The 11,494-nt window shown below is 42.8% G+C and overlaps 1 protein-coding gene across 1 annotated transcript in view; it reads left to right on the top strand.

The window, feature by feature from the left end:
* GLP2R (glucagon-like peptide 2 receptor) overlaps positions 1-11,494 on the top strand; it is a 69,049-nt gene that overhangs the window by 52,806 nt on the left and 4,749 nt on the right. Inside the window, exon 11 of the mRNA XM_011933269.1 lies at positions 4,867-5,005. Coding sequence (XP_011788659.1) covers positions 4,867-5,005 — 139 coding nt within the window. The remainder of the gene's footprint in view (positions 1-4,866; positions 5,006-11,494) is intronic.

Below are 11,494 nucleotides of genomic sequence, written 5' to 3'. Positions count from 1 at the left end.
AAAAAAAAAAAAAAAAAAAAAAAAAAAAAGCAGTGCTAATTCTCTCATTTTCAAGTTCTGAGAGAGGGCTCCTTACTGTAACCCCTTCGGGGCATTGGCACCCCTCAGCTCCTCAGCTCACACCGCCCTCTTCCATATCAGAAAGTCGTTCCTCTTCCTCATCCCCTTCCATGTCTGTTTTCCCTTAAAGACCTCTGGTGGGGTAGGGAGGAGGGGATGACAGGGCCCAGCATATTTTATCCAAACTCTTGTAGGTACAGGCTGCCTCCAACTCTTGAAGATTTTAGAACTTTTAGAATGTAACCCTGATCTGGCCTCCCTCCAGGATTATATTTTAGGAAAGTTTAAATTAAACACATTTAGGCCCTGCCAAAGAGGCAAGTTGCTAGGAGCTGGAGAACCTTCTGTAGTCTTAGCCCTTGTCCCTGGGCTTCCACCATCAAGCAAAGGAAATAAAAAAATGGTCCATCTGTCTGGCTTGGAGAAAGAGAACTGAGCCAAGTGTGAAGGAGGAACTCTGGGGCTGTAAACAGGGTAAGCAATGCCCTAGGAATGCGGACAGAGTTCAGCAGACCCTCAGCTCGGCTGGAGTTCTCTGTTCTTTGTGGTTCCCACAGGGGATGGCATCCCACAGAGGTGTGGTTCTCAGAAGCAGCTCTCTTCCCCTAAATAAAGGGCCTTAACTCTCCATGGGATGCACCTGGGCAGAGCTCTTGATTCATTTATAAAGGAGAAGATTTTCTTTTTTTTTGAGATGGAGTTTCACTCTTGTTGCCCATATTGGAATGCAATGGCACGATCTTGGCTCAGTGCATCCTCCATCTCCCAGGTTCAAGCGATCCTCCTGCCCCAGCCTCTGAAGTAGTTGGGATTACAGGCAAGAGCCACCATGCCCAGCTAATTTTGTATTTTTAGTAGAGACAGAGTTTCTCCACGTTGGTCAGGCTGGTCTCAAACTCCCGACCTCAGGTGATTCGCCCACCTCGGCCTCCCAAAGTGCTGGGATTATAGGTGTGAGCCACTGCACCCGGCCCGACAAGCATTTCTTAACATGCTAAACCCCAGTTCTTTCTGAAAGGACTTTCTGATAGGCAATGTAGGAAGCAAAAGCTTTTCCTCAACCCTCTTAGGGTCCCTGGCTGGGTCTGAAAATTAGACAAAGACAAATTAACAGGAGAAAAAGCATGCAAGTTTATTTCATAAGTTTTATATGACGTAAGAGACTTCATAAGGAAAGGAAGACCCAAAGAAATGGTCAAACGTGCATATTTTTATGCTAGGTTTGATGCAAAGTGGACGGTCATGGGAGAAGTATGATTGAACAAAGGAGATCTAATGGTCATAAACTGGGGGAAATTTAACAAGCCCTGTTTGTACAGATTCTTGTGTCATTGTGTCTTCAGAAATAAGGACATTCCTTTCCTCTACCTCTCACATGAGGGTCTTATGATCCATTTCAGGAGAAGGTCAGAAAATCCTTCTTAGGTTTCATGACCTGTTTCAGGGGAGAAGGGTGGGAGAGTCAGATTTTCTGGCTCCTGCAGTTTTCTCAACTTCTTTCAGCTTAAAATACTTAGTATGTCAAGGTGCCATATTTTGGAGTACCACGTTCTGAACCCCATCAGCAACCAAAGAATAAAAATGTTACAAATTCAAGTAAAGTTGATAAAAAATATTGAAATTATAAGCAACTGAAGGTCAGGGATGGCTGCTTTAAAAATAGTAATAACTAAAATGTATTGATCATTTATCATGTGTCAGATACCATTTATTCTGAGGGTTTACCCTATGCTATTTGTTTAATCCTTGTGACAGCGCTGTCAGGTAGATGCTATTACTATTATAATCCTCCTTTTACAGATGAGGAAACTAACAGATGGAGAGGTTAAATAATTTGCCTACAGCCATAGCACTAATAATTGGCAACAGTGAGATTTGAACTCAGGCCCAGATACTCTTCCTGTACCCTGCTGCCTTTGACGACAACTCCTTCTTTCCCACCATATTCACTCATGTGCCATAAGCAGATGCTCAATAAATATTTGTTGGATAGTTAAATGATTGCAATAAATGGGACCATTTAAATAAACAAATGGTTAGGGATGAAAATGAGCATAAACACAGTCTGTAAGAGTAAACCACTATTGCTATTTATGGATTTTCTTCTGGACAGGGACACAAATAGTACTTTGTCTAAGGAGAAGTTAGAATAAGGTGAAGGGTAGACAATCCCTTCATGTCTCCATCCAGAAGGGTGAGTGGCCCAAAACTTTATTTAAAAATTGTTATTCTTTACAGATCATTCCGTACTAAACGAAACGTGGGATCAGGGAACAGGAAAAGGATGGTAGTGGGAAATCCACATAAACTCCGAACTTTAGTTACTAGAAATGTACCGTGTAGGTTTCTTAGTTTTGACAAATGGGCACGGTTATGTAGTATGTTAACATTAGGGGGAAACTGAGTGAAGGGACGTAGGAACTCTCTGTACTGCCTTTGCTAATTTTCTGTAAATCTAAAATTATTCCACAATTAAAAGTTTATTTTAGAAAACCATAACACTGTAACATGGCATCAGAATAAGCTGATGATAAGACACAGGTCTGCTTGGAGGCATATAAGTCTGTGTCGTGAAAACCCAGACCACCCAGAACAAGGGTCACAAATTCAGACTCTTACAAGGGTCAAGCAAGTAACACAATTCAGTAGTATAAGCCGGGTGGGGCTGGAGGCCACAGACTCCCTCTAAAGGGACAGCCATTGCCTGGCTGCAACCAACGATTGCCAAGCAAGAATTTGAGCCCAGTGTTGCCAGATCTCCTCATTTTTCAAAAGAAGCCAGAAACCTGGACACTTTTGCTGGAAATATTATTACTGAAAGATGACTCCCATAATAAAAATTGCTCCGTGGCCTAAGCAAAAGTTGTCTGCAGGTCAGTTACCATCCGTGGTCACCACTTTGTAACCTCTGGGCCAGAGGGCTTTAAAAACACTCCTGGAGATACAAAACCCTTGAAATGTTGTCTCACGGGGACCATATGAATGTTGCCTAGTGAAGTGACTTCTGTAGGGGTGGGTGTTAGAGTGGGAGTCGATCTGAGCTCAGCTCAAGAGAACCACATAGCCAAGGCCCATGATTCCATCTGTCTGCTCATCAGCCTTTCCTGACAGTCAAGGCTCCGGTTCACAGTCACATGGCCAGGTGGAGTCCCTCCATCCTGGAGGCTCCTGCACTGCTTTAGATCCTTTAGGGGCACAAAGGTGAGGTTGTTTGTTTCATTGATAACATTGCATTTGAATAGCCCTTGCAGACATAGGATTCGCAGTAAGCTCTTGCTCTTGGACAGAGTTAAATCTTCCTTAAGAAACTCCCCCATGAACTGCTAATGCCACCCTGTTTTTCTACACCTTTAATTCCACGGAATCTGAGGGGAAGTTCCTCCTAGTCTGGCCCCTTTACAAGAAATGACCTAAGCTAAAAAAAAAAAAAAAAAAATCATTACAATTACGCTCCTCTTTCCCAATGTGGATAAGACAGTAGCTTTGTTCGTACCCTGAATATGAGTCATCTCTGCTAATGTAGTTAGTTTTAAATTAAGAAGCAGCTCAACAGTAAAGAGCAGTTATTTCCAAACCTGTCTACTTCTCAGGCTCCATGGGGGAGTTCCTTAAAAAGTCCACATCCGGCCAGGTGCAGTGGTTGGCACCTGTAATCCCAACACTTCGGGAGACTGAGGCAGAAGTAGTATATTACTTGAGGCTAGGAGTTTGAGACCAGCCTGGGCAACAACGTAAGACCCCATCTCTATAAAATAAAATAAAATAAAATAAAATAAAATAAAATAAAATAATTATCCAGGCACAGTGGTGCACACCTGTAGTCCCAGCAACTCTGGAGTCCGAAGCAGGAGGATTGCTTGAGCCCAGGAGTTCAAGGCTGCAGTGAGCTAGAATCGTGCTACTGTACTCCAGCGTGGGTGACACAGGGAGACCCTGTCTCTTAAAAAAAATTAACTTCCTAGGACCCAACCTCCAGAGGTGTGGATTCAGGGAGTTGACATTGAGGCCCAGGAAACTATATGTATGTATTTTAAGAGCTCTGTAAGGAATTTTAATAGTTGGCCACGTTTGGGAACCACCAGTATGGAGCATTTGGGCCCCAGCTGTGCACTTTACATGTGGGTGGCACAAGGAATGTTTGTCTTTTTCGTGTAGACTATATACAACAGTGAACCTCCACGCAGCATGTTTTATGAGGAGGATCAGTTTTTCATTTCCTGCAGCCCTCACTATCACCAGGGTTAAGGGGCAGCGTGAGGGCTGATAGCAAAGTCCAGAAAGGAGTCTGCAGGTCGGAACTGAAGGTCAGATGCCCCACGTCCAGCCTGAGGTTTACTACTGAGTGTCTGTGTGACCCTGGGCAACTCATTTTCTCTCCTTTCTCGTGGTAACACTGGAAATACTGATGCTGAAAGTCCTGAGTAAAGAAAGATAGAGGAAACCGCTAGCCAGGCGATAGGAAACTTAACAAACCTGGTAGGGGGGGAGTGTCCCAGGGTGGCAGTCACTTGTATGGAAATCTATCCATCAGGCAAAACATTAAGAGCTGCAGACATATGATAATAGATACGGGGGAATTCATTCAATTCATGTTTTCTGAGCATCCCTCATGCATCAAGTGTAGGAACACAACAGTAAACAAGACCACAGTGGCCCTGAAGCATTAAATGTTGTAGTCAAGGAGACCATCTGGGAAACAATGATCGATATGGTAAGAGCTGCAACAAAGGCATGGTACAGAAGAGCAGGAGGTGTTGCCTGTTCCCCATGTGGCCCTCATGACTGCTATTTGGTTGTCATTTACAGATTGGCAAAATCAACACTGGTCCTCATTCCTTTATTGGGCGTTCATGAGATCCTCTTCTCTTTCATCACCGATGATCAAGTCGAAGGATTTGCAAAACTTATACGACTTTTCATTCAGTTGACACTGAGCTCCTTTCATGTAAGTAGGAATCTGAACCAAGATGTCTTGACTTTGGAGAAAACAAAATGCATGTGGCCCAAACAGGCTCAGAATTAAGGAGCCTATGGATGAAAATAGAATTGTAGCATCAGCAGCCTTTATCAGTAAGGGCCCTTGGCATTATAATGGCATGCAGATGGGGAAGTATTGCGTCGATCCTGCCCGCATGATTCAGTGACTAAGAAGGAGGAGATGGTCTCTTTCCTGGATGGTAACAGTTGGTGTGACTCATGATCATATTAACTGTGAATGGCAATGTGAAGCCTTTTATTAAGTGCCTATTTTTGCTGGGTTCTCTGCAGTGCATTGTGCAAAGTGAACATTGTCTGTGCTTCAGGTGACATGTACGCAGAATGCAACACAAATTGGGTAGGGACTGATGAGTTCAGACCAGGAGGCTATTGAACTTTGACAGATGTGTGGGAGCTGAAACTAGGAACAAGAGGCCAACTGTGGTTGTTACCTGGGAATCTTTTGGTAATCTGTTGCTTAAATTATTATCGATTCCTTAGTGTCTTAAGATGGCAATCTTTTTAAAATTATTTTTCATGATTCTAGGAGTTAGGAATCTAGGCAGGACCCAGTAGGGGTGACTAACTTCTGCTTCTGTGATGCCTCCTGGGGCTGGAACTACCAAGATGTCTTCTTCACTCACATGACTGGTGCCTAAGTTGGGTGGCTCAAATAGCTGAGGCGAGTTTTATTGGGGTCACATTTCTGAGGCCTCATTTCTCAGTGTCCATGACATTCCTTAGACATGCCATGTGTTTTCTACTTGTGGTCTCTCCACAGGATAGGGCAATTCAGGGCTCCCAAGAGTATAAAAGCAGGAGCTGCCAGACCTTTTAAATGCCTATGCCTGGAACTGGCACAGTGATGCTTCTTCTGCATTCTGTCATTTAAAGCAAGTCACAGACCCAGCCTAGATTGAAAGGGGAGGGCCCTGCACAAAGGCATGAAACCTGGGAGACGTGGCTCATTAGTGAAGGCCACTAATGCCACAGATGATCGCTAACAGCACAGACACAGCCAGGGTCTTCATAGAGTAGTAATTTGAAAATGAATCATCTTTAAATGTTGGTGTGGGGATAGGACTTCTGGGATGAAGGAGAGAGGCTCTAGCAAATCTTTTCCCCAAAAAGCAATGATAAAATTGGACAATTGTCAATAGCAACCATTTTGGGACCCTAGAAATTAACTAAAAAAAGAAAAAAGGGAAATGAGAAGGATTCATTCAAGAAAAATTACTGAAACTCAGTAATAACAGTGGGAGTCTATGTTATTTTTGTCTGGGACTGCTTTTGTTCTCTAATCCCTGCTCCATCAGTGAGGAAATTCTAGTGAAAACTAGCAGCATCACTGAGGTGGGAGGCTGACTTGATTTGGATCAAAGAGCAGAAAAAGCTCTCATCCTTGGGCATTGCCAGATACAGTAGTCATCTTGGTAACAAAGGAACAGGGAAGGTCAATGTTAAAGCCTGAAGTTTTCATTCTCTCTGGGGTGAAAAAAATATACTGATGGGCTAGCCAGAAATTTAACAGGAAGATTTGGGGAATGAGACAGCCACAGTGGACCTTGACAAGACCCCACATATTTCTCAGGTTGACTGGAAGGTTGTGTACATGCATAAGGTTGCATACACACTCAAGAAGGACCAGAAAGGACATTCACACACTTCTGGCTGAAGATGAGTTTCTGCACACATATAGAGGAAACATGAGTGGGTCTGGTGGAAAGTAAAAGCCAGGAGAGGCTTTAAACTGAACTTTGAATGTGTTCTCCAAGTGACACATGGATCCATTGGCAAAGGGTATGGAAGCCTTATGGGCTTGAGGTGTTTGCAAACAACTTCTGATCAATCATTGGCTGATTATTAAGCTATTGTAAACAGCATCAGAAGACCAGACTTAAAAATAAATACCAAAAATTTTTAAATGAGCATAGACATCACTGGCTATATACCACAGCAGAGACAGATTCCACAGAACTAGTAGTCCAGACAGTTTTCAAAACAAATAACCACCACCGCTCCAGGGTTGGGGATTGGGGAATCAGAATCCTGAGTTATTATAATATATTATCTAAAACTTCCAGTTTTGTACAAAACCATATGAGATCTGCAAAGAAACAGAAAAGTGTGACCTATACTCAGGATAAAAAAAAAAAAAGCAGTCATTAGAAACTTTCTGGGTGGGGTGGGGGATGTCCAGATGTTGAACTTATCAGACAAAGACTTCAAAGAAGCTATTATAAACATGTTGAAATAATTAAATAAAAGGTTGTTGAAATAATTAAAGGAATTCAATTATCTCAATTCAATAGAGAGCAAGTATAAAATAAACCAAATGGAAATTCTGAAGTTGAAAACTACAATAACTGATATGAAAATTTTACTGGGAAAGCTTAGATTTAAGATTGCAGCATAAATAACCCATGAACTTGAAGATAGGTCAGTTAGGTTATCCAGTCTGTGGAACAGAAAGAAAAAAGAATGAAGAAAAATAATAGGGCTTCAGAGATCTATGGAATGCCATCAAGCATACCAACATACACATGTGAGAGTCCCAGAAGGAGAGTAAAGATAGAAATGGTAGAATAAATATTTGGATAAATAATGATTGAAAACTTCCAAAATTGGAAGAAAAATGTTAATCTACACATCCAGGAAGCTCGATGGACTCCAAAAAGCATAAAACAGAGATTCATGCCTAGAAACATTACTAACTGCTGAAAGCCAAAAATAAAGAGAAAATATTGAAAGCAACAAGAGAAAAATGATTCATTACATATAGGGACCAATGATACAATTAACAGCTGACTACTCATCAGAACAATGGAGGCCAGGAGCCAGTGGTATAAAATATTCAGAATGCTGAAAGAAAAAATTTGTCAATCAAGAATTCTAAATCCAGCAAAAGTATGTTTCAAGATAAAGGTGAAAATGAGAACACTTGGACACAGGAAGGGGAACATCACACACAGGGACCTGTTGTGGGGTGGGGAAGGGGGGAGGGATAGCATTAGGAGATATTCCTAATGTAAGTGATGAGTTGATGGGTGCAGCACACCAACATGGCACATGTATACATATGTAACAAACCTGCATGTTGTGCACATGTACCCTAGAACTTAAAGTATAATAAAAAAAAGGTTTTTTTTTTTGACACGGGGTCTTGCTCTGTTGCCCAGGCTGGAGTGCAGTGGCCGGATCTCAGCTCACTGCAAGCTCCGCCTCCCGGGTTCACACCATTCTCCTGCCTCAGCCTCCCGAGTAGCTGGGACTACAGGCGCCCGCCACCTCGCCCGGCTAGTTTTTTGTATTTTTTAGTACAGATGGGGTTTCATGGTGTTAGCCAGGATGGTCTCGATCTCCTGACCTAGTGATCCACCCGTCTTGGCCTCCCAAAACAAATTTTTTTAAGACGTTATCATAAAAACAAAGACTGAGAGAAATCATTATTGGTGAACACCCCTTTCAAGAAATATCAAAGGAAGTACTTCATGCTAGCAGGGAATGACAAGAGACAGCAACTCAAATCCATATGAAGAAATAAAAAACAGTGGAAAAGGTAGATACATAGGTAAATCTGAAAGGCTATATGTAGATTTTTTTCTCATAATTGATTTTAAAAATACAAGATTGTATAAAATAATAACTATAAGTTGTATTATTGGGTTTATAACATATAAAGATCTAATACATATGACAAGAATATCACAAGAGAAGAATGAGTAAATAGAGATATATAGGAGGACATTTCTATATTTTACCAGGATTAGGTTAGTGTTAATATGAAATAGATTGTGTTAAAATGCATGTTGTAATCCCTGGAATAAACACTAAGAAAATAACTTCAAAAAATGTATTTAAAATACTAGCAAAGGAATTAAAATAGTACACTGGAAAGTGTCTATTTAACAGGAAACACTTTCAGCCTCATGGGATTCGCATAATATCCCTACAACGGATAAATTAGTATACCTATTTTAAAGATGAAAGAACTGAGGCTCAGAGGACTTTCACATGCTGACATATGTCAGAGATGAGGTTTTTATTCAGAGCCCCTGCCTGTAACCACTATGCCATAGTGCCTCTCAGGGGCCTTATGAAGATTAGAACCAGGAGACACCGAGTTCCCCATACCAGTCTTAAAGGTCAAGTGCTGTCTGATATATTGGAGCAATATACCAGACAGGGTGAAGTGCTGAGATTTTGTACACAGAGCAGAGAAAATGTGTCCACCCACCGCATGCTCACCAAAGGCCAAGGAGCCAGAGCCTGAAGTGTGGTATGAGCAGTTGGACAGTATATTTTTCCCTCCTGTTGGAGTTGAATTCTTTGTGGCTTTGAATCAAGACAGAGGATCCATAAGCAATTTTTTTTCCATTATGAAAACATGTTTAATTTATTTCAGTCTTTTGGGGAATTTCAAAAGATAAGGTTTAGTAATTTGGGGTTTTTGTGTTCTTTGGCCGTAATCTTCTTTAAAAGGTAATCCTAAATTAGAGGGGAAAAAAACTCTGCAGCTGTTATGTCATAATATTTGGTGGACTTTTTTCTCCTGAGGGTACGGTCGGGCAATGTGAGCCCGTGATCACCTGATCTCACTCACCCAAGGCCAGGTAAAGACCAGTTATTTATGTGGAGCTATATGAGGCAGATTTCTGAGAAAGAATCTGAGCCTATTAGGATGTGTTGGCCATCTGATTCTGTGTAATAAACCGCACCAAAACTTTATGGCTTAAAACAGTAACCATTATTATTATCATTTTGAGATGGAGTTTTGCTCTTGTTGCCCAGCCTGGAGTGCAATGGTGCGATCTTGGCTCACCCCAACCTCCGCCTCCTGGGTTCAAGCCATTCTCCTGCCTCAGCCTCCCGAGTAGTTGGGATTACAGGCATGAGCCACCACGGCCAGCTAATTTTTTTTTTTTTTTTTTTTATTTTTAGTAGAGATGGGGTTTCTCCATGTTGGTCAGGCTGGTCTCAAATTCCCAACCTTAGGTGATCCACCCACCTTAGCTTCCCAAAGTACTGGGATTACAGGCATGAGCCACCACACCTGGCCCCATTTTAATATTTTTAATGATTCAGTAGACTGGGCTGCTTGGGGTCAGGGTAGACAGTTCTTTTGATACATGTAATTTTTGTGTGGGGCTGCAAATGTCTGAAGGCCCAATTGGGGTGGCACATCCAAGACGGTTCATTCACATAACTAGACATTGATGCTAGCTGTTGAACAGGACCTCAGCTGAGACTGTATAGCTCAGGGGGCCTCAGTTCTCCTCCATGTGGCGTCTCCATGTATCCTGGATATCTCATAGCATGGCGGCTGGACTCTCAGGGCATCCTAAGAGCAAACGTTCTAAGACGGAGGAAGGAGAAACCTCCAGCCCTCTTAGGACATAGGCATAGAAGTCCCAGAGTGTCACTGTTACGACACTGTATCAGTAAAAGGAGTCACAAGGTCATCCCAGATTCAAGGGCAGGGAAAACTTGGTCTACTTTTTGATGTGAAGAGCAGCCTGAGCCCACAGAAAGAGGAGGAACCATTGGGGCCATCTCTGGAGACTAGCTACCAGCATGGAAGATTTGTGCCTGAAGCCAGCTAGTGCTCTGCTCATCACCCTGCACTGCTGAGGAACGTGCGGAATCAAAGTGACTCTGCAGGGTGTTTTGTACCAGGACTGAGCCAGAAAACACACTTAGAGGGCTTGTGTGTGGGCAGAGGCCTCCCACCTTCTGGATACTCCTGCCATGTTTCCCTGCATCCCACCAGGCAGAGGCAAGAGCACGGGTGGGCAGGTGTTGGGGGAGCTCCATTTGGTGGATCATTTTAGAGACTCCACCATGGAAACTGGCAAGAACAGGCATCAGCCCTAACAGCTTCCTTTTCTTGCTGCTTTGGAGGGTCCTTTACTCTTCCAAGAGCCTACTGCTTAGAGAGTTCCACCAGCCTCCTGCAATCAGTGGAGCTTTGGAGAGACTGCCAAACAGCGGTGACATATGAAGTAAGAGCCATGTGTTCTGTGGAACCCACTCCCTTCACACTTGCTTAATCTAGAATGAGAACCAGACCCTAGGATGTTCCTAAAACTGTGAAGCAATCACCCGAGGAAGTGAAAAGACACATTTGTCATGTGGAATCCTATTTTAGCCAACTTGTTTGTGAGAATCCTGGCACCCTGAAAGCCAGATCCTCTGATATCATGTGCCTGGAGGCAAATATTACCTGTCCCACCAACCACATAGGGCAGCTGTGAACCTCTGACCAGATTGCATGTGTGAAAATGGTTAACTGGTAACACGATGCCCCTGTTATGGAAGCTATCGCCATGGAATATCTAGGTGCGTAAGAGAAGGGAAATTCCACACTCATGGGCAGAATCCAAGCATTTGGTTGATGTCATGATTGTCAATGTGGAGATCCTGGTCTGGCTCCCGAAGGGACGTGCTGAACAAGGCT

This window comes from Colobus angolensis, unplaced genomic scaffold (genome assembly GCF_000951035.1).
Source record: "Colobus angolensis palliatus isolate OR3802 unplaced genomic scaffold, Cang.pa_1.0 Scaffold125, whole genome shotgun sequence".
In the NCBI taxonomy this organism is placed as follows: Eukaryota; Metazoa; Chordata; class Mammalia; order Primates; family Cercopithecidae; genus Colobus; species Colobus angolensis.
Note: the sequence above shows the minus strand (reverse complement) of the source record. Positions and strands in the feature narration are given on the sequence as shown.